Source organism: Cervus canadensis, chromosome 23 (genome assembly GCF_019320065.1).
Source record: "Cervus canadensis isolate Bull #8, Minnesota chromosome 23, ASM1932006v1, whole genome shotgun sequence".
Taxonomy (NCBI): domain Eukaryota; kingdom Metazoa; phylum Chordata; class Mammalia; order Artiodactyla; family Cervidae; genus Cervus; species Cervus canadensis.
In genome coordinates this window covers 38,466,939-38,491,412 of record NC_057408.1, presented here as the reverse complement: position 1 = coordinate 38,491,412, position 24,474 = coordinate 38,466,939, and the positions used below count along the sequence as shown (strand labels likewise).

Here is a 24,474-nt window from a genome sequence, read left to right as displayed (position 1 = left end):
GTAGTACCTAGGCATGATATTTTCAAGTGGGGGCAAGTTCAGTTTTATAAAAAATTTCCCCCAAATTGCAGAATATATCTCATAGGATTGTATAAGGATTAAACAGAGACTACATGGAAATACCATCATGATTCAGAAGTGGTAGTCAGTGTTATTAATTAAAGTTCAATAAATTAATTTCATAAATGAACAATCTTTTTAAATCTAGAAGACAAAAAATCATGTCATTATTATCTTTAGTGACTCTACTCCCTCCCCCCACCCCAATTTTTTGATTTGGTGGTGAAATTCTGAGCTACCTATCAGGTTTTACTTGCTATGTAAAATATTTAAAAAGAACATCACTGTTTCTTGCATTATAGGCTAAGACAAGGCTTATCTTTTGTTTATGTTTTCCATTTCTGGTCTTAGACTTCCCCTTTCCTGCTGATTTGTTGTTCAAATAAAAATAAACATTGAAAACAACTAAGAAGGCTCACTAGTTGGATTTTGAAAAGATGAATATACACCTGAAACTTTTTCCCAAAAAGTTTCAAAATAAGCTGCTTTTTTTTCTCTTCCACTTCAGGTACCACTCTTTTGAGCTGGAGGTCAGTTGATACAGACTAATGTTCAGTGACTCTGTCCTTAGAGGACTTTTAATTCTAAGGCAGACCAAAGAGCCCGAGCCTTGTGTGTTTCCACACATTTTCAGCAGAAAAGATAGGAAGTATGTTTTTCTTTTAAAACCAAACTACACTGAGCTCTCAGTGATACTACCAATTCAACTACAAAATTATGGAGTTTTTGCTTCAACTTATTGATTTCACATCTGTATCTACTTTGCCTCCTGCTGAAAATTCCATCTTTCACTGACACCAACATAATTACAAACTCATTCTAAACTATAACACACCAGACAACATTTCCAAAATAATAAGATGATTACTGAAAATAGTTTAAGGTTTTATCATAAGCTTTCACACTGTGGCATCAAATTATGACTGTTGAGATCCCTTGGAAAAGTTCCTCTCTATGGGGTTATGTCAACCACTTATTAAACAGATAAAGTTCATTTGCATAATTTTTATTTCAATACTAGGGATTCTTCAGATCATATTGTTCCATAATTATGCAAATTGTTTCAGTTAAACTTAAAAAATAAAGTATGAAAAACAAGTGTACTCATTCATACATATACATGTTTCCATTCTCTTCCATGTACATGTATGGCTGAGTCCCCTCACTGTTCGCCTGAAACTACCACAATGTTGTTAACTGGCTATACCCCAATACAAAATAAAATGTTCAAAGTTACCAAAAAAGAAAAAAAAGAAAAGAAAAAACCACAACCAACTGTAATCAGAGAATAATTCTGGCTTATAGTCCCTTCTTTATTCTGTTCGTTTTCCATTCCAGTCTCTATATAAATTTTATATATAAATTTTTAATATATATAAACTTTCTTATGTGGATGCAGTATAATTGAATTGACTAGCCATCTCTTGATAGACATCTTTATTGGTAAGCTTTTTTGGTGCATTTATAAATAACACTGCAACAAATAAATAGCCAAGTGCATATGTCTTGTATTTTTGCCAGTATGTCTTTGAGATAAACTGCTAACAAGAGATTCCTAAAGAAATTTCTGGGTCAAGTGGCAAATGAATATTTAATTTTGTCAGATATTGTCAAGTTTACTCCAAGTTTTTGCATTTCTACAGGCAGATCTACTCATTTCCCACAGCCTAGTCAAAGAAATATTCTGTAAGTATTTGGGCTTTTGTTAATCTGAAAGATAGAAGCTGCATCTCTCTTACTGGAAGTGAGTGAGTTTGAGTAGCTATACCTGGATTTAAGGTCATTTGCAGTGCTTTCTATGAAAAGTGCATGTTCATATTTATAGTCTTATTTATTAAATATGTAGTTTTGAGTATTTCTTTTTAGAAGACCTTCATGTATTGGCCTAACTCTTTGTAGTATAGGTAGCTAGTAATTTTGCAGTTTATCATTTAATTTTTACTTTATACATTTTGTTGTGTGTGTGTATATGATGGAACATATTTTCCCCTGGATTTTAGGTAGTTTTACAGTTTATAAAATTGGATTTTATAGTTTAGGAAAACTTTTCCTACAACCCAGTGATAGGAAAGTCACCCATGTACAGTATTCCTAATAGATGTATGACTTTACATTACACATGTGGAATTTATTCCGGTATATAAGCTCAAGAAATTCCTAAAAATTTACCACTGCTGGTGGAACCCACCATTGTCATCAACAAGCTTTTGGCTAGAGATCCATGGTTTGTTTCTCTGTGTTGTTTCAGTTTGTATCTTCTTACTTAAAAAAACTGTGTATGTTTCAATAAATCAATAAAGCTCCCGGTACCTCAAATTTTCCAAATTAAAAACCTCTTCTTTGAACATTGAGAAAATGTGTCATTATTTTTGACGAGTAGTACATTACAGCTTCAAGGAAAGAATGTGTGACTATTTGGTTTAAAAAAATTGCTATTTCTCTAGTTGAGATTTTTGAGTTTAAAACAGCAATTGTTCAGGTCCTTAATAGTGCAGCTACATATACGTAGAAACAGCAACGGAACAGGGAGATGTACTTGTAGGCAGGTGGACATCATGTGTTAAATGGTCTTGTTTTCAGCAGATTGGCACTGACTATTGCTTATAACACTGCATTCCATTTTTTCTCTCAAGTTTAGGGAATTTAATACCCACAAATTGACAGAAAAACATAATATGTAATAAAGACTCACCACTACTAGATGCATCATTCAGATTTAGCAGTCCCCCTCCGAGCCCTCTGTAACTATGGTAACTGTAGGTCCCATTTCCGTTGATGTACAACACCTCCTGGGAGCCTGAAACAGCTGAGGTTGAGTAAGTGCCCTGGGCTGCCTCCGGTTTACACTGTTTGTCTGTTGGAGCAGACTCATCCTGCAATGACAATAGCATCTCATTATTTATCAAATCACCACACTATTTCATCTTGAACAGGACTATCTTATTGTTATCTACATGTCTGCACTGAACAAGAAAAATATAGTCAACATTAAATCAGTACATATGCACATTTTCAACAACTTTGCTGAAAACTAAAAAAAGGAAAGCAAAGTAACAATGTGAGACAGATTGGAGATACAGCAATTTACAATTTCCAACTGAATTTAAAATTACATGAAGAGAGTTGTTCACAATAGCCAAGAGAAGGAAGTAGCCTAAATGTCCACTGACAGATGAATAGCTAAAAAAATGTGGTATATAAATACAATGCAATATTATTCAGTCTCAAGAAAAGAAGAAAACCCTGTCATAGCCTACCACATGAATGAATCTTGAGGATATAATGCTAAGTGAAATAAGCCAATCACCAAAAGATAAACATTGCATAATTCCCTTTATTTTAGATAAATTAGTCAAGCACACAGAAACAAAGTAGGATGTTGGATGCAAGGGCCTGGGAGGAGGGGAGGCCAGGAGTTGTTCATTAGGTGATTCAGTCATGCAGAATTCGGGGAATGATTCTGGGGAATCCCTTGCATAAAAATGTGCATATGGCTGACAATACTGGAAATTGTTGGGAGAGTGAAAACCATTGGGCTGTGTAGTATTTTTTCTGTAGAGATATGTAGCCACTACAACTTTGAAAGAAGGCAAAATATTCTATACTTCAAAGCAACTTTGAGGTTCTGGAGTAAAGGCTGGGCTTCCCTAGTGGTTCAGCTGGTAAAGAACAAGTCTGCAATGCAGGAGACCTGGGTTTGATCCCCGGGTCGGGAAGATTCCCCTGGAGAAGGGAACGGCTACCCACTCCAGTACTCTGGCCTGGAGAATTCCACGGACTGTACAATCCACGGGGTCGCAAAGAGTCAGACACGACTGAGCAATTTTCACTTTCACTCAAATAATTCCACCATTAGGGTAACTTCCTAGTTTCCTGATTGAAAACAGCTTGGGCAACGTGGTAAAATTGGAGTTTCTAGTTTAAAAAAATTAGTGGCTCCTATGATACATTCCCAATTTATTTTTCTGGGTTTGGAAAATGACAATAAAATACACCTATTGGAAAAGAGTTTCTTAAAGATGACTAGAAAGGGAGAAGGAAGAAGGCATTGTCTCCCACAATATTTTCCCTCTGATTCTTTGTGTGATGGAATTAGTTTGAATTATTAAACATGCTACTTTTTAAATGTGTCTCAGTCTTTTCAATATTAACTGTTATTCCAAACCACAGGAACTGTACTGAGCAGGCAGATAATTAATTCCATGAATAATCAAAATAGGCCTTGTAGGGAGTCATTTGTATTCAAACACAGACTTTCACTATTAATGTTTTGGTAGTCCACTATATGTTAAGAAATATAAAGTATCAAAATCCTAATAGAATCTGTTCAGCAGTATATTTTGGGCAAAAGTTTAATATAAAGTTAATTCATGTTTTTCACATGAGTGATTACTATTATTGGTTTCAAAGAAGCATAGATTTTAATGACATAAAAAATAAATATCCCCTGGAGTCACATTTTATCTTTATAAGCAACTTTTAATAATCATTAGCTCCTGAAGTTCTCAAAGCTGACAGCTTGCCCCCTAGGTTGCTATGAAGATTATTTTCAAAAGAGGAATATATTAATATCCTACAAGACTGCATATCTAGGGATAAAACACATTTTATTCATCAGAAACCTGAAAAATCCTGTCCCAGATTTTACAGGACATAGTTCAAATTTTCTTAAAAATTCCATAAAAATGATGCATCAACATGATGAAGTGACCACCAGCATTGCCTGTGTTGTACGAGACAATGCAGAATTGTTTTGATTCAGATTTCTTTTGATTAAAAATATACAACAGATGAAACACTTATGGAGATTTCTATAATTAGGGTCTGGTCTTATCAATAGACATCTGCTTTATGTATATAAATATGCAATTCAAATTTGAAAAATTGGGCTTAGACTAGGACAGGTGATTACTTATAGATGGAGAGCAAGACTGGAAATTATTTAGAACAGTAGGTATTGCTTGCTCATGATCCTCTCATTCACACACTGGGAAGATTGGCCTGTATCCTTTGTACTGTATCTATAGAAACTGGACAGGACAAACTTAAGTTTGCTGAACCTGATCTGGTATGTGGACAATATAGATTGAATTCCTAACTCACTTCAAATGCCAAAGGAATCCTTTACACAGGTATCTTATATAGACATGTGTTTTTAAAAATTAAATTTGACTGATTCAACTTTAAGTTGACCTACTCAAGTTTTGACCGTAGGTTTCAACAACATTGCATTTATATATCCCAAGAACTTAAATTTTTCTTAGAGTTTATACTCTCTACTATCTGTTAAATATGCTGCATATTTTCATTAACTTTTCTCTGCCTATAAATATTATCAGCAAACGGCAAAAAGCTTTCTGCTTGATTCAGTAATCTGGATACTTTTCTTCTGTTTTCCTTTACCTTACATTTTTATAGCAATTGGAGATGAAAGGTATTTTGCATCAACATGAAATTATACTTTTAGTTCATCATTGAGATAATCTAGGTACAAGTGATGAGTTTTTTTAAGGAAAAAAAATTGCATAGACCTCAAAAAGTTTATCACTGCAAAAATGTATATCATTTAGGCATCAATTTACTTGAACTTCCTATAAGATTGTTACTTGATTTCTCCTGTCTTTACAAGGTCTTTGTAGTCTGTATGATAGTAGCATTTTTACTTAAGTTACTGCTCTAAATTTTCTTTGCTCTTCAATTATGGATGATGCAAGGGAGTGCAATTTATTTCATGTATAAACTGTTGGAAAACCTCTTTACCTTATAAAAGTGTCTCTTCTTCCACTTCATAGCAAGTGTTTCAGAACTACGCACATGTAGATGAGAATTTGCAGTGAAATTCGTAAAAGATCTGAGAAAACCAGAGTTCTAATTTAAACTGCTTTCTTGCTAAGGCAAAACAGTCTGCACTTAATGTAAATGTGCTTACTACTTATCTTATCTTACGATGATAAGAAGTGATTTATGATGTCATCAAAACACACACACACACACACACGCTCATGTATATAATAACACTCAGGCAGTAACTCCTTTCATATAGTTAAGATTATCCACAGAGTCTCCACTTGGCCACACAAATGATCAAGATGCCAACACAGAAAACTGAGAAGACGGCTCTTTGCAAAGATGCTGCCAAACCCACTAGGAAAGGTAACAATGGAAGATATATTTTGATGAAATCTAACTATTATAATGATAAGATCTGAAATAATAGAGAAGATAGATTTTGTTTCCAACTTGAGAAACCAAAGTCATAGCAGGAGAACTTTCACCAAGAGTTTTAATAAAGTGTTCCCAGACAGGTTATGTTAACAAACTGTGGTAATATTTACACACACACACACACACACAGACATGATTTTATGAACAATATATGCTTGAGAACTATTGACTTAAAGAAAAATACAGAAAAAATACAGTCCTTAACCTGATATGCAAAGATACATGGCTGGCAAGAAGTAACCTACTACACCGCAAAGCTATCTACTCTCAAATTCTTCCTGATGGTCATAACATTTTATAATTACAAGGGTTGAGAATTAACACTTTTAAACTGCAGTCTTAAATGTAACACACGCTATTTAGTTACAGACCAAAAATATCAAATAAAAAAAATAGATGTCTTTTTTCTATAGGCTTCTAATACTTAATTTTGAGTTCTGTTGTTAACATGATCAAAATGAAAATTTAAAAGTAATATTCCTTTGAGGTCATAAAATCTGATTGCAGATATAACAGTTTTGGTCATTAGTTTTCATTATGTATAGCATAATATTTTTCACCTCAGAAAATTCTTTCAGTTTTAACCAAGCAGTACCAAACTGGTATATTTCACATTAAATTGTAATAAAGTCTGTGAATAAGAAAGATTTTATTTTAGTCATGGTATCTTGGTTTCACCTCAGTGTTCATCTTTAGTTATTTTTAACAATCTACGCTTAGAACAATTCAAAACATTTTTTACAAAATCCTTTTATTTGCAACTGAGCTCTTTTGATTTAAATAACAACTTCCTTAAATTATTTTTTTTCTTAATCTTCTTTAATACAATATTCCCTTTTGGTAAGAGAGTGACAATACTCTATCTGGTGATTCTGTGGCGTATGTGGTTTCTGATATTACCTATGTAATGTAACTGTTACTTTTAAATTCTCACTTCCAACTTCTGCCTTCCCTCTTAGGTTCGTGCCTGAATGTCTTAGAATTCAGTTACACCATTTAATACTTTGAAATTAATTTATTTTCTCTTTCCTCCAGAGACCCCTTGCAAAAATTTTTAATTAAAAAACAAAATAATATCTATTCTATTATCAATGTTTCTTGTTCTATTTACTACACCATGCTAAGATTTTTTTTCTTCTCTTACACAGGTTTCTTTGTTAAATAATACCCAAGCCCTCTCAGCTCCATCTTGGAAATGACCCTCACTGGCAGACATCTGAGAAACACTTGTTGCTAATACATAATACAGAGCCACAAAATCCCTCCTCTGGACTACTGTGATAACCTTCTGACCGGTGTTTGCCCCTTCACTCCTGTCCACATCTCCTCAAATGTATCTTTTAAAAATCACTTATCATGTTGATCTTTCTTTAAAATCTCCTGAGATTTCTTATTTCCTATAGCACAAAACCCAAAGCTCCTGGCATCTAAAGCCTTTCAGAGTTTGAGAACAATCTTTCCAGCCACATCTTTTGTCACTTCTCAGGCATTCTATACTCTGGTCATAATTTAAGCTGAAAAAATAAATCTTACCAGTGTAATAGTCTGAGTTACCTAAATTGCCCCATATGTGCACTGATATAGAGAAAGCTTCTTACCTGTAACTACTGTCTGTGTTACAGTCTCTGATGATGGTCTGTCATTGAATTTTTAATCTTTTTTCCAAAATTTTTACATATATATCTAATGATGAATGACAAAATAAAATTTGCTTTCTAGTACTTTATAATCCGGAGAAGGCAATGGCACCCCACTCCAGTACTCTTGTCTGGAGAATCCCATGGACGGAGGAGCCTGGTGGGCTGCCGTCCATGGGGTCACACAGAGTCGGACATGACTGAAGTGACTTAGCAGCAGCAGCAGTACTTTATAAAAAACTTTGTGTGAAATCAAACTTTTATGTAGGTAAAGCAGACTTAGGTATGCCTTTCATCAAAAGGAAGAAAAAGGATGGTATTTTCCTCACTCATCTAAATTACACATTGACAAAGTATCTTTTCTCTGAATTTCTAGTCTATCCCCTAGACAGGGCCTTCCCAGTCAGCGCCAGTGGTAAAGGAAAAAATCTATCTGCCAATGCGGGAAACATCAAAGACGAGGGTTTGATCCTTGGGTCGGGTAGATCCCCTGGACAAAGGCATGGTGACCCACTCCAGTATTCTTGCCTGGAGAATCCCACGGACAGAGGAGCCTGGCGGGCTACAGCCCATAGGGTCACAAAGCGTCAGACAGGATTAAAGCAGCTTAGCACACAAGCATATCCCCTAGACACCTTTAAACAAAAGAAGTTGGGCCTATTTATCTGCAATTCTTGTATCTCTGCTACTGTATACAATTATCTTTATGAAAAATGCATGGAAAGCAAATAGAAAGTAAAAGATATCCTAGAAGAGAATAAAGACTTTAACTGAGTATATAAATTAGTTCTTTAGTTCTCAGATTGCTAGAGATCAAAGACCTTGAACCAAATATCCCACTGAAGATGAGGTCTAAAAAAATACCAAAACAATTCAAAAAATTAGAAATTTCTCCAAAACAAGATTCTAAACCCTACAGCTATGCTAGAATATGCTATAAAAATATTTCAGATGAAATAAAAATTCAGAACAAAAAACACTACAGTTTTGATAAAAATTCAGGACAGATGTGTGTGTGTGTGCGCGAGCGTGGGTGCTCAGTCGTGTGTCTGACTCTTTGCAACCCCATGGAACCTGCCAGGCTTATCTGTTCATGGAATCCTCCAGGCAAGAATACTGGAGTGGGCTGCCATTTCCTATTCCATTCAGAATAAATATTTTTAGCAATTAGACTTTGAGAAGCACAATGGAGGTCAGTTAAGTTTTTTTTTTTAGAGCAGTTAACCATTAGCTACTACATAAGAATCATATTAGCATGGTGATATCAGAAGATTAAGGCTAATATCTGCATAATGGCTACCTAGAGTAGGTTGTTAGGCAGCTTGGAGAGGTGTATTATTTAATCGACAATGTGATCAAATTTGATACATAAAGCAAGTTTTTAAAAGGATTTAACTAGATTCTGTTACTTAATTTTAGCCTGATAAGATGTCTATGTTTTTATTTTATTTTGTCCACATCTAATAGTAGATTCTTGCCTGGGAAATCCCATGGACAGAGGAGCCTGGAAATATATATTATTACTTAATGCTAAAATAAACTCATGAGTTTTAATGCTGTTTTTGATTGTAACATTTTAGATCAAATAAAAAATAGCACATGTCATTTTAAAAGATAAATTAAGAGAAACAAACTGACTTTCTTTTCATTTCTGTGGATATAAGTTTTCCCAAAGTACAAGGTTAGACTTCAATTTATGTTAAAACTATGGTTGAATACACTGTCACAAACAGCTACAAAAACATAAACCAACAAATCTCAGTACTTGAAAAATGATCTCTCAGATACAATTTATTTATCCCAGATGTCAGTGACCCTAAATGTTCTAAGTATAGTTGTGGGAGGTATTACTACTGGATTAAGATAATTAGGCTCAATGGGAAAAAGAGATTTGAAAAGTACAATGAAAGCTTTTTTAAAAAAGAAAACTTGGCCATGGCAGAAATTTTTATTTTTTCATATTTCTTTTTGAGTAAGTACAAAAACTTGACTAATGATGTTATTTCAACACTGATGTTGGGAGGTAATCATAGGTGGTTTCAAAATTAGAAACAGGTGTGCTAACATGGTCGAATGAGCAGAACAAAGAAAAATCCCTTCTGAATGCCATCAACATAATAGATTCCTTCACAGCTACTATTGAAGAACATTATGTTCAATCAGATAGTAAACATAATTCCATCTGAATTGTATATCTTGAATGAGCCATATAATTGAGATCTTAATTTCCAAACATACTGGGATAAAAACTTACAGGTTATTATAATTTAATTTAAACTGGGTGTAAGAATTACCTATCTATTTTGATATTTCAAGTATATTCATCATGAAATAGTCAAACTAAGGTAATGAGAAAGCCATCAAAGTGGTGATGCCTGCATCACTGAGTGATAATGCTTTTAATGTGAAATTAAATTTTAAAGGAAACATGTATGAGACAATATGAAATGATCTAAAAATAATCTAGGGATGAATTTAAAACACATCACTGATGTCTGACTACATGTTGGTGTTACGTGTACAAGTAAGTAAAATATTCTTTTGTTAACTTTACTTGATAATACTGCTTTTGATTTACCATGTATAGTGTTATACAAATATAGAGATCTGATGCACTATGTTGACTGTGGGTGGAGGGTATATAAGAAGAAGAGAAATATAATTGTTGACATATTTATCTTCAAATTTAAAGTTTCTAATTTTCTTTCCATTTAGTATGAAAAACTAATTATTCAAGGAGTCAGTAATTTTTAGGAGTCCTCCAACTTCTCAAAAATACAGACAATTAAGCTCATTAGTGTTCCTGAACATACTTGAATTTGAAAAGTAGTGGTAGCATTTTCCTTACAATATTGGATTACTTTACCCTGCTGCTGCTGCTGCTGCTAAGCCACTTCAGTCGTGTACTTTACCCTACTCCACAATAAATTTTGGTAGCATCAGTATAGCTCAGCTTCTTTTTCACTTCCATTTTTATTCTCCTGCTCATTTCTCTGCATAATTTCCTTGCAAGATTTCATTCCATTTATGAGTTCATCTACCCCTTTATACCAAAGGCCTCTAAATCTAAATCCTATAATTAAGATCTCTTCCCAGGTCCACATTTTCAACTACCTACTGGACATAAATAACTGCATGCCCCACAAGTGCATCCCACTGAGTATCTTATCTTCCCCCAGCTCCTAATTTTCCAGCCATAATATGCTCCACCTCCTCAATTCTTGATTTTGATAAACGACACTTTCATCTGTCTCTTCAGTCTCCTGAGTGAGAGACTTGTGTCATATTCAACAGGCCCCTTTTTATTATCTCATAGGTACAATCCAGGACAAAATCTTATACAGCCATTTTAATTCCTGGTGAATTATTTAAACAATGTCCTATTGAATCCCTTCTATTCCCTGGGCTACACATTCAGCAAGCAGGTGAAGACAGATCACCTGATTCCTGCCCTCCAGAGACGTATAGAGGTGTGAGGTGGGAAAGAGACTAGACAAGAGGAAGAAATAAAAAAATATATATGTTATAATACTAAGTTCAGAGAGTGATGTCCATTAAAAAATAAAATTAAATAGAGTTACATAAAAGAATTATTGGAGATGGGTATTCAGGAGGGTAAATCTTTCTGAGAAAAATACATAAGCCCATTAGCCAAGAAACAGAATGATAAAGAAGAGGCAGTCATGTGAAGATACACGGGACATGTGCCTGTGTAGGTGAACATCACACTGAGTCCATTCTACACTGGATATGAAACAGTCCTCATATCCAAAGACATCTGACTAGGATTCCCAGGGTTTGGCTAAATAAGATCAGGTAAGCATCATATAGCTTAGACTAGAATTTGCCTTACAATAAGAAATTATAACAACACATGTTTTTTGCTGGTGTACTGAATATTCTCAACTTCCCTCCCTAGATGCGCTCTTAAACATTGCTTCCTGGGTGTATAACCACCATGAATTTAACAGTTGGGTTCATCTGCTCTCTGACTGCTAGGGAGTCATCAACAGGAGGCCCTGACAGGAGTTTGGAGGAAAGCATGAGGGTATCTATCCCCTAGCACTCTCTCCTGCCATACGACAGCCGGGGAGCCGCTCTGCTCCTGAATCCTATCAGACACCCTCTTGTACAGGGCTTTGGTTCCCATCTCGTTGTGCTAACAGTTCCCTTCCACTGCTCCTCCAGGCTTCTCTCACTTGTTGGTCCCAGGGTGCTCCACCATCTCTTTTTGATTTCCTCAGCCCTTCTCATATCTATATAAACAGTCCCTTTACTAGACAGTCTTCAGTTACTCTTTTGAACAGGTTATCTCTCCTCTGCAAGAAACCAGAATGACATAATTCTGTTCACTATTGAGCCAACCAGTAGAGCATCAGTACACTTTTGTATCTGAAGTTTTATTCCTTCAGTGTTAAAATTCTTTTTTTGTGTGGTGTTTGAGTTCCCAGACACTATTTCTCCTTTTTCCCAAAGTCTCTAACACAAATATAAAACTTCTTGGACTATTTTCCATATTATCCATCAAGGGATTCATCAGTCCCATATTCCCCCCTGTACTCTCTATCTCTCTATTCCAATCTGGAAAGAGGATTGTGAGATGCTACAGGATATAGCATCATCCATTATATTCTTCTCTCCCATTTTGTATTTTCTCTTCTTGGAGTAACTTTTTCCTTGGGTTATGTTCTTGTTCCACTGGAGAATATTCTCCAATAACCTTCTGAGAAAGGCTATACTTTATAAAATAGACCCCAAGTATTTTAAATTACTTTTACCCTCATGCTTCATTGATAATTTAGCTGGATATAAAATTTTCTTCAGAAGTTTGCAAGTTTGGCTCCCATATGTTTTAGTGTTGAGAATGGTTTTCCTGGTTAACATCTGTTGGCTTTCTGATTCTTTATGCATAATTTATTTTTCCTCCCTCTCTGGACTGTTCAAATTTATCTCTTTATCTCATGTGTTCTTAAACTTACATGATGATGTGATTGACATAAGTGCATTTACTGTCCTGATAACTTTATGGGCTTTTTCATTATAGTAATGCAGGTTCTTCACTTTTGTGGAAAAATTATTTTTGATAATTTCTCCCTTTCTACTTTCTCTTTAATCATCCAGATGTTGGCTCTCCTAAATTGATCTTTCAAAAAAAAAAAAACTATTTCATTTTCCATTATTTGCCTAAATTTTTAATGCTTCTGAGCAATTTCCTAAAAGGCTTTCCAATTGTTAAATTTTTTTGACAATCATGTATATTTTTTAAATTCCAAGAGTTGCATTTTGTTTGTTGTTCTTTTTTATCCATTCACTTCTAATTTCAAAGAAATACCTTTTATTTTTTTAAATCTCTCTGAGATTATCAACTGTTTGCTTCAACATTTTCTTCTATTCTTTGCTTCTGGTATTTCAGTGCCAGAATCTATAATTCTTTACCTCTCTGACTCCTCCATTTTTGAGAGAATTCTAGACTCCTTAGTGGAGTGAATAACTAGGCTGCCTGTTTTCGAAACCATACTCCAATAAAAAGGGAAAAAATATGATGAATTTCTCATCCCTTTCCTGAGTCTGTGCAGATTTAAATTTTTAATATTCACTTGCAATTGTTTTACTGGGGTTTTGGAAGAAAGTAGAGATAAAGGAAAGGATTCAATTTTCTATGTCATAAGATGCATACTTTTTAACGCTTTAATATATGTATTAGATTACTGGTAGGAAAACTTTTGGAAGTAATGCAATATGTTTAGCATTTAGAGAGCTATATTAAGTGTATCTTTGTATTTAAAATTCTTGTCTTGTAAAGAAGTTTTCATATGTGAGAAGGCAAACTCTATCTGAAGTTCTCTTTGATTGAAAAAGGAAATTTAAATATGGAAGCAGACAAATCGGTTTACATTATGATGTCAGTGTCATTAAACTTTATAAATTAAACATCTTTAATTTATAAGTTCACTTAAAAACTTTGTTAATAGTGGTAAGAGACAACTCATGCTAAACTTATCTCACTTGCTTTATGAAAGAACTCCTAACCAAAAGGTAGATTGTGGTGGTTTTCTAAACATAGAACAAAGCAGGTGACAAAAGAAAGTGGAGTTGCTAAAAGACAGCACCATGTGGATGGTTCACATCTAACAGAACGACATCCCAGACTGATGAATGGACCGGTGCGATAAGAGGAAAGGTCTCTAGAAGGCATTGGCACAGGGTTTCGCCCTAAGCTTTATGCTATTCACTGTTTGAACTGAGACACATACGTATGCTGATAAAACACTGAACAGTTTGGGTGATAACAAGGAACAGGATGTGAGGGTGGAAGGAAAATCCTGAACAAGGGGTAAAGTCAATAGCAGGAGGATATGGACAACTTCACTGCAGGCTAATTTAACAGGGCTAAACGTATAACCTTACACTTAAATCTAAAACATGATCTATACAAAGTGAGGAAGTAATGTACCATTAGCACCTCTGCAAGAACTGTACAGTTATAATTAGCTAAAACATTTATTAAAATATTTATGGAGTACATACAATGTGCAAGACACTTCAGTTACAGTGAATGATACAGATTGGGTATCTGCTTCTATTGAACTTACAGGTTAGTATGGGAAACAGGTAACACTTCAAAATTAATTATAACTAAGTCTAACAATAGAGAATGATTAATATTAGGAATACATAATAGGAGACCTAATATACAGATGAAGTAGACAGGGATATCTAGTGCCATCATAGGCCGCAGTGATAAAAGTATATAAATGCCAAGAATGCTGAGCTGCTGGTACTTAATTATTCCTTCAACAAGGAATGATGATAATTTTAAAAAATGAGAGAAATATTATATTATCAGGTAATACTGATTGGGCATTTACTATATGCCAGGAACTGTGCTCATGGACTGTGATATTATCTTGATTCACTCATCCCAATGAATTTAAGATTAAACCTCATTTTACAGATTGAAAAGATAGAGGCACAGAGGTTGCCTAGGGATTTGTCCAAGTTCACACAGTGGTAAGTACGGGAACTGAGATCTAAACATGGGAACGTGGGAATACTGTAGTTTGGAGGCTAAACTGGCATTCGGGCCTGAACCAGTCAAGGCTTGCTAGGAGATCAGCTATGAACCATCATAAGTCGAACAACATCCAGGTAGGAAAAAACAGGTTGACGGAAGATCTCAACACTTTAGTTTGAGGAAATGAAGGTATTTAACTAGAGAAGACAAAAAGTAATATAACACAAACATATGTGTTTGCTCATAAGAATTATCATTTTCAGACTTAACTCTGTCAGACACTGCTGGGAGCTCTTTTATGGGTGTCTAGAACAGGTAGAGGGAAACTGGTAGCCCAAATAGCTCTTACCCACTCAGTATGTCACAATATGTTAATTTTGTTAGGTATTTAAGACACAAAAGGTAGACAAGAAAGATGGCTATATCATTTTAATAATGTATGTCAGCCACTCAGTCATGTCAGACTCTTTGAGACTCCATGGACTGCAGCCTAACTGGGCTCATCTGTCCATGGGATGCTCCAGGCAAGAATATTGGAGTGGGTGGCCATTCCCTTCTCCGGAGGATCTTCCTGACCCAGTGATTGAACCCAAGTAAATTCTTTATATAATTTGAGCCAACAGGGAAGCCCTGACGCTTATTTATCTTAATAGGAAAGACTGTGACAGTAGAATTAAGAAATTTTCAAATAAAAATATTCCATTTTTAATCTGTTTACCTGATGAATACTTACTATAATGGCTGCTAAATATTAAGTTTTTTTTGGCATGCCCAGTACTAAATGTGTATATTTTTAGATATATCTTCTGATGTTTAATAGGCAAAAATTCAAACTTAATTTTAATCTTTTAAATTTTGCCAACTGCCCTAAACTATAGCTTCAGGTACAAACATCATTCAATTATTAAAGAAGGGGTGTTTACGCAAAGTGAAAAATAAAACCGCACAGAATATTTCTCCATGAATTCAGCCTTATCTTCACTTCAGAACTTCTCTTTGATGGGATTTGCTCCATTTATTTTAACCCAGCACTATGTAGGAGGCTAGATAAGCAGTTTTTTAAATTTCAGTACAAAATCAGCAAGGTGATGAATGGCATTTAATTTTCAGGACCCTAAACTATACAAATGAACTATGATTTTCTTTCTCCTTCCCTTGCCTTTCGTGGGCTTTTGCAAAGGGAACGATGGGACACAGTCCTGTTTGTAAACCAGTGAACAACATGGTAGAACATCCTAGCACCTGTCCAGCGGCTCATCCAGAGCCGCAGTAAAATGCTGGGTCCTGCCCTCCATCCTTTTTGTCCTGGTGGTTTGGGTGGACAGAGAGATACAGTTCTGTCTGCCTGCTGAGTCCATCTAAGTAAGGTTGCATTAATCTTTCTAAAGCTTCTTGAGCACTGTCGAGTAAAATGTTGTGTAGTTAGGGTGTTTAGCAACACCACCACTAAAGAAAAAAAAAAAACAAAACAGAAAACAATGTGATCATCTTCAGTTCTATAGAAAGCTAATTTAAAAATGAGGACCTCATTCTAAGATGTGTGCCTGTTCAAGGCCGCTTATTGAAGACTGCCTTTTCCTTAATGGGCTCACTTACTCTTTTTACTACTTCAAAGTGTTTTATGAGCTGTGGGCTTTCAGGATCCGTAATGTCAGGCATCCTTCATTTTAAGTGACTTTTAAAAATGTATTTATTTTTTGTTTGCTTTATCAATGCCTTCTAATTCTAGTTTAGAGACTCTGGTCCTGGCCCCATTTTTAAACTAAGCATATCTTTGCTCTAACTAAACATAAATAATGTGTTTACCTACTTGGAGACCCAGAGGCTTATCTTCTCTCTGAACTTGCCAGGAGTAACAGACAACTCAGTTTAAAGCCAAAATTGAGAGACTCATGCCCAGGGGTGAAAAAAAAAATAAGTCCAATTATTTCCCTTTCACCTTATGTGAAGAGCCAACTCACTGGAAAAGACCCTGATGCTGGGAAAGATTGAGGGCAGGAGGAGAAGGGGATGACAGAGGATGAGATGGTTGGATGACATCACTGACTCAATGGATATGAGTTTGAGCAAATTCTGGGAGACAGTGAAGGACAGGGAGGCCTGGCGTGCTGTATTCCATGGGGTTGCAAAGATTCGGACATGAGTGAGCAATTGAACAACATGTTTTGTGCCAAGCAAGGCTGCTGGTTTCAAGTAGTTCATGGAAGTCACGCAGAAAGTTAGGTTTTGAGAAGGAAATAAACCTTAATACAGTAGCTGGTTAAGGACAAAATTTTTAATTTAGCTTGTTGTTGTTCAGCTTGAGTTTGATTTATATTTGTATATTCTGACTGATGTTTATTCATATACTCAAATTCTGACTGATACATGTATTCCTTTTAAAATAGCAAGTATTCTCTCAAGGGTGAAACCACATATTAGTTAAAGCTAAAATATAAAGAGTAAAATTTAAATACCTTTCTTATTCCTGTTTCCTATCCTTTAAACATGTTTCTAAACTGCCACAGAAAAATGTGGAGGAGATAGCATGTTTGCATTCAGGTAAGCTGGAATAGATAAAACATACGAAGGGTACAGTATGTCGCCTACATACAAACCTTACATTGCAAACTTTCAAAGATGCGAATGTGCTCCCTATGCCAAGTGTTGGACTGGACTGGACTTTTCAAGGTACCGTACTAAATGATTAACAATGTTTCCTTTATTTTTTGTGTTTGTTTTTATGTATTATTTGTGGCGTGAAAAGTATTATAAACCTATTATAGTACAGTACTATATAGATGGCCAACTGTGTCAGTTGAGGACCTAGGCTAAATTTGTTGGACTAATGAACAAATTAGACTAGTGAATGCATTCTCTGCATGGAACTTGTTAGTATGTAGGTGACTTACTTTATCTTATTCCTCATCTTAAATATTTTTCTCAAAGGATTAGTAAAGCTTTAATTTTTAAGGCAAAAATATTGGCACATATATTTGGATAATAAAAGACTTGTCTTATACTAGGTAAATCAAAAGTTTTGATATACTACAAGGCATCAAACTCAACAGCCCCTAGAGACAAGGCAAAGTACACATGTGAGTGAAGAGGTTTGTCTACGGAGCAATGGGAAGATATGGGGGCAGGGGAAAATTCCAGAGTACACTTTCCCTTGAAAAGCATTCAGATGCAAACATTTTACAACAATGTTCAGGTCAAATAAAACACATTTGCATTCTGCCATCTTTCCAATGTACTTTTGAAATATACTGGTTTTATGTACTGAGAAAGAATGATTCATTTTTATTTATATTCAAAATACCAGGGCAGTGGTATTTGTTTTCAGACTTGTTGAAGCAAGTCACATGTCACAATGCAGGGGAGCTGATTTATTCCTGGAAATACTCATAAGACCTACTGAGTGTGATTCATCTTTGCCTTGGACCCTGGCCACAGCTATAGCCCAGCTCCGGGTTCCTAATCTGTGTCTCATGAAAGAGGCTCCTGAGTTACTCGATACAAAAGCATCTACTATATTGACTTCATATCTGAGATTCAAAGAACGTGGGGTCCTGCTAGGTTACAAAGACCGAGACATAGCCCCTTTCTTCCTCCTGATTGGGTTGCTCAGGAAGGGATTAAGGGAAGGAATTTGCAGCCAAGCATCCCTGATGTTAGGGCTTCCCTGATGGCTCAGCGGTAAAGAATACATCTGCCAATGCAGGAGATGTGGGTTTGATGCCTGAGTTGGGAAAATTCCCTGGAGAAGAAAACGGTCAACCCACTCCAGTATTCTTGCCTGAGAAATCTCATGGAGAGAGGAGCATCATGGGTTACAAAAAAAAAAGAGTCGCAAACACAGTTGCAAAAGAGTTGGACATGACTTAGTGACTAAACAACAACAAACTCTGATGTCTATCCCCTCAGCCTTGCACAGGGGTACATCTGGGCTGGGCTGTTCATGTGTTTACCTTCAGCGTAGATATTTTTCAGAATCTGCCTTCAGTGGGTACCTCCATAATTAATAAGTCTCTGATTTTATACAGTGCTTTCATATTCACAGAAAAGCAATACATTAAACAAAGTTTTCCCTGGTGGCTCAGAGGGTAAAGACTCTGCCTGCAATGCAGGATACCGGGGTTTGATCCCTGGGTCAGGAAGATCCCTTGGAGAAGGGAATAGAAATCCACTCCAGTATTCTTTCCTGGAGAATCCCATGGACAGAGGAGCCTGGCAAGCTGCAGTCCACAGGGCCGCAAAGAGTCGGACACAACTGAGCGACTTTCACTTTCAAACAAGGAAACAAAAGAGGGCAATTTTAGTTTGATTTTAGAGAGGTCAATTTTAACTTAATTTTAGAAAGGAATACACACATTTAAAGCTTGGTCAGCACTGTAGAGCTAATGAATGAACAGTACTTTACAAGAAGCAGCTCATTAATAAATGGTTTCCTGATCATTAAGAAATACTTATTGGTGTCTTATTACAGATGGCCTCAATCAGGTGATATATACACAGAGTTTATATGCATGAATTACTGGGTTCTATAAGAATTTTTTCTCTAAAGCAGAAAAAAAACCATTAAACTCTATGTAATATTCCTATTTTAAATGTAATATTTTTTAGAAAAAATAAAATATTAAGATATTTTAATAAAGAACAGATTTTGTGACTATGGGGGTGTGGAGATGTGTAATGTACTTTCTAAATTTGACACTAACAACATAATGGAGTATATATATTTGCTATATTCATGAAAGCAAAGCATATGTAGATAGTCAATAGGGCTAATATATACCTTCTTTTATAAAAATTATATTTCTATTATTTGTATTCTCTATATCTATCACTGTTTTCAGATGATAACATTTCTTCACATGTTGCTATAAAATTTCATTTTGTATAAGAGGTTTTTTATATTATATACAAGAAAGAAAGAGAAAGATTATACATAACTATCTCCTGATGATAAAACTCACGTAATTTTTAAAAGCAAATAAATGAATACAGATATTATCTCTATATCAAATCTTTAAAAATAAAACTCAGATAGTTTATAAAATTTTCCATCTAAATAGCATTTGAAATAGTTATATATTTTGCATTTATAGATACACATTATATTCTGTCTTCACTGTGTCTGTTCTCACACCTTGAAATCTAATAGATTTTACTCTGCTGAGTTTTAGATTTGCTTGGGACCTATGTCCCTTTTCTCCTTCCCACTTCTCCCTTTTGGAATGGGTATATCTATCCTGTGCCTCTCCCATCATTGTATTTTCGGAGCATATGACTTGTTTTCTAGTCCACACATGGATAGGAATTTTGCTCCAGAATGGTCCATACTTGATTTTGATGATTTATAAGATTTGAGATTTTTTAAGTTAATTATATTTCGATGAGATTTTAGAGTTGATGCTGGAATGAATTAAGACTTCTGATGAAGTGGAGAATGTGAATGTATTTTGCAAGTGAGAAAGACATGAATTTGGCAAGGAAGGCAGAGGGCAGACTTTACAACTTGAGTTGTGTCATCAGAAAACATACTGAAGTCCTAACCCCTAATACCCACAAATGTGACCTTATTTAGAAACAGGGTCTTTGCAGATGTAATCTAGTTAAGATGAGACCATAGGGAATTAGGGCGGGCCCTATTCCAATACAACTGGATCCTCATAAGAACAGAAGTGATGTTGACATAGACAGAATATGGCCATGTGACAGAGGAGGCAGTGATGGCTGCTACAAGTGAAAGGATGCCTAAGGCTACCAGAAACTAGAAGAGGCAAGGCAGGATCCTCCCCAAGAGGCTTAGGACAGAGCATGGCCCTTCCAATGTCTTAATTTGGCCTTCTAGCCTCCAGAGTTGTGAGATAAAACACTTCTGTTGTTTTAAGCCACTGAGCTCTCTATGAGTCCTTTGGACAGCAAAGAGATCAAACTGGTCAATCCTAAAGGAAATCAACCCTGAATATTCATTGGAAGGACTGATGATAAAGCTGAAGCTTCAATACTTTGGCTGCCTGATGTGAAGAGACAACTCATTGGAAAAGACCCTGATGCTGGGGAAGATTGAGGGAAGGAGGAGAAGTGGGCCACAAAGGATGAGATGGTTGGATGGCATCATCGACTCCAGGAGATAGTGAAGGACAGGGAAGCCTGGAGTGCTGCAGTCCATGGGGTCACAAAGGGTCAGACACGACTGAGGGTCTAAACAACAACAAGAACAAGTCACTAAGTTTGTGGTACTTCGTCATGGAATCCCTAGGAAAGTAATACAGCCCACTAGAGCAAACATTGTTTTCCTTTGACCTTTTAGCATTCACCTTCTCCCCTCCCTCCTTTAGTAAAGTATATCTGATTTTCCTCTTCCACTCTTATTCCATGTACTGTACATAGATGACCACATCCATGAATCCTAAACTGAGCTTGCAACCTAGTCTGTTCTCTTGACCTCAGCAGTTGCTTCCAGGTTGAATGTGTGGCTCAATCATAGTGAGGACAATGGAAAGCTGGAGCTGCTGCAGCCACATTGCTACCCTGAGGGAGAAACTGTCTGAGAAGAGAAGCAATAAAGATGAAGTAGAGTTAAGAGATCTCTGAGAGAGATCCTGTTTATCTATAAGACAATCGACCACATATAGAACTGGCCTAATGCTAGAATTTTTAGTTACCTAACCAAGCTTATAAATCCCCGTTTGAACCATTTTTGACTAACTTCTGTAACACTTTCAAGTAAGAGAGTTCTATGTGTTCCAAATCTTGGCACTGCTTTTCTTCAATTACTTTCAATGGTCATCAAATGTCAGATCACACTCTCCTGGATCACTTCTAAACTTAAAAAAGATTTTGGCCTGGTGTTTCACTGCTTAAGGTTTTCCCTATAGCTCAAACGATAAAGAATCTGCCTGAAATGCAGGAGACTCAGGTTCGATCCCTGGGTTGGGAAGATCCTCTGGAGAAGGGAATGGCAACTGGCCACTCCAGTATTCTTGCCTGGAGAATCCCATGGACAGAGGAGCCTGGCGATCTACAGTCTGTGGGATTGCAAAGAGTTAGACACGACTGAGCAACTAACACTAACTTCACTGCTTACTTAATGAAAGAAATGCTTTGGAAATTCCTAATTCAAGTTATCTCTGAGAAGAAAAGCCAGTCAGGTTTCCTTATTTCTAAATATGTACTCATTGGACACTTCCCTGTTTAACCCTCATTCTTGTGGCTGCAGATCACAATACAGAGATAGTCAGACAACTCTATCTCAATGGCTTGAGACAGCAGACAAATGCTCCTTTATGTATCCCTAGGGAATAATACAGAAGAGCATCTCCCTTAACATATAATATATGGATTTAGATTAGATTGGACATACCCTAAATTTTTGTGTCATTTATGTGAATATACTTTATGTTTTTAAATACATTCTTAAAAATAAGTTCATTATAATACAGTAAACTTTGATATTTACATATTCTCATGTCCAAACAAATTGTGCTTCCATTCTTTCTGGAAAACTCCCCTAATTTCCAACCTGAGTCATAACAAAGACAAAATTCAATTAAACTTGATATCTTATATTTAGGTTATCATGAATTCAGATTATTGTATATGCATACTTTTGTAATTTCTGAAATGCTGGTTTGAAATTACTGTAACTCAATATATCACATTAATTTTCCTTAAACCTTTAGAAAAAATGTTATTATTAGTCAGATTATATTTCTACTTTTCTTTTGTCAGCAGCATTCTTTCTATTTTCATCAGCTCAAAAGAAATGAATTAAAAATGCAGTCTTAAAACTTCTCCTAAAGTTGGAAATGCATATTGATTGAGGGCAAGAACTAACATACCCTACTGCATGTGGGTATACTAATCTTTTATGAGCGTTTCCTGATGCTTATTCCATAATTCCATAAGATCGTGATTTAGAATATACAGGTTCTCTGCTTTCCATACAGAATATTAGGAGCTTTATTCTTTTTGTTTTAGGCAGAAGATCATATATTTAACATTGGAAAAGAAATCATATTTTTTGTTAAAAAATTATGCAGTTAGTTTGAGTGTTTAGAGACTATGCATGCATTAATGATTATAACTTCTTATAAAATATGACTATATAATGATATGTAATTTAATGTTGCTATTAAGACTTCAGTTTTGGAAGAACCTGTCCACATTAAAACCAAATTTAGCCTATGAAACTGAAAGCAATATTTTAAAAACACAAGTGAGTACTCCAGTACTGTCCTCAGAGCCTTTCTTAATATATTGACAAATACCTTCTTCTTCATGTCGACATAATGTATTTACCTATACACACATCTTTCTATAGATAACTTTAAATAGCTGTCTTCTGCATATCAGACACAGATCTAGAGGTGCCTGCATACATTTGGGAATAAGCAAAGAGTAAATAAGGACAAAATTTATTTGAGGAGAATAGACACAACATACATAGCTTAAAAAAAAAAAGCTACATCCAGTTTACAGCATCTAAACCTTTCTTTTGTTAGCAACACTGTTTAAAATAACTTCTCCCTGAGGAACAATACCCTGGATACATCACTGCAGATCCTGCAAAGGCATGTAGTTGTTGCCTTTAAACTTGGACTTCTTCTGAAATAAGTACTTAAAATCAGGTAAGTGCTAAGCAAAGGACCGTGATGGCCACTGTTAAGGAACAATTAATATACATGCCTGTAAATTAATGTTCAAATGTGCTGCATTTAGGGCGGAACTTCCTCCAAGCCTGCAGTAGCAATTGTATCATGCTGCTCTATTCAGCCTGCTGCTATGACAACTACCCAAGGGCAAATGTCAGGTCAACTCCCAGTGTCTCTGTCTGTATAATTGCTTTGTCAGGAACCTAATAGCTGGCTTCTTTTGCTCACTGAACAGTGGAAAGCAGTAGCGCTCAAAGAACTGAGACGTCCTCTCCCCAGCCTCCCCATTTGGTGTTAAAACTGTATTTACCAAGCTGTCAGGCGACATTTTAAATTACAGTATTAATTCCAATGATGCCTGCTCTATTTGGCCACATATTACCATCCTCGGGCTTGAACATTTCCTGTAGTGTTGGCAGGCATCTCATTAAAAGGCTCTTTCCTTCCCTAAAACTGAACGTTCTGCTATGCTACATCAAGCCACGAGTGGATGTTTTATTTACTGCTTATCCTTTTCCCAGGACATGACGAGGTATCTTTGGGGCTCAGAATGATGAAAGCCAATACTGCTTTAATCCCACAGAGTGATGAAATATAAAACTGATGTTCCAAAAGACACCTGGAGGCCATTACAATGTTACCTGGGAATATAATCAAGTCCTAAAGTATGCTGTGCTGACAGTCCTTGCTACATAGAGAACCAGGAAGGAGATTTAGCTTTGTGGGCTGCGAGCTGGTCCAGAAGCTGCTTCTAAAGCAGGTGCACTTTGAGACGGGGGTGTGCAAATAAACACAGGAGTGGATCTGGAGTGGATAGGCTGCCTGGGCAAAGCCGTACTGGTGGAAAGAGGGTGTGCTTGGACCACTAAAGGTGCTGCTCCACATTCACATATTT

The 24,474-nt window shown here is 35.8% G+C and overlaps 1 protein-coding gene across 7 annotated transcripts in view; it reads right to left on the bottom strand.

The window, feature by feature from the left end:
• NOL4 (nucleolar protein 4) overlaps positions 1–24,474 on the bottom strand; it is a 449,173-nt gene that overhangs the window by 73,453 nt on the left and 351,246 nt on the right. For all 7 annotated transcript variants that reach the window (XM_043444301.1, XM_043444307.1, XM_043444302.1 and 4 more), the window contains one exon: positions 2,753–2,933. In XM_043444301.1, coding sequence (XP_043300236.1) covers positions 2,753–2,933 — 181 coding nt within the window. The remainder of the gene's footprint in view (positions 1–2,752; positions 2,934–24,474) is intronic.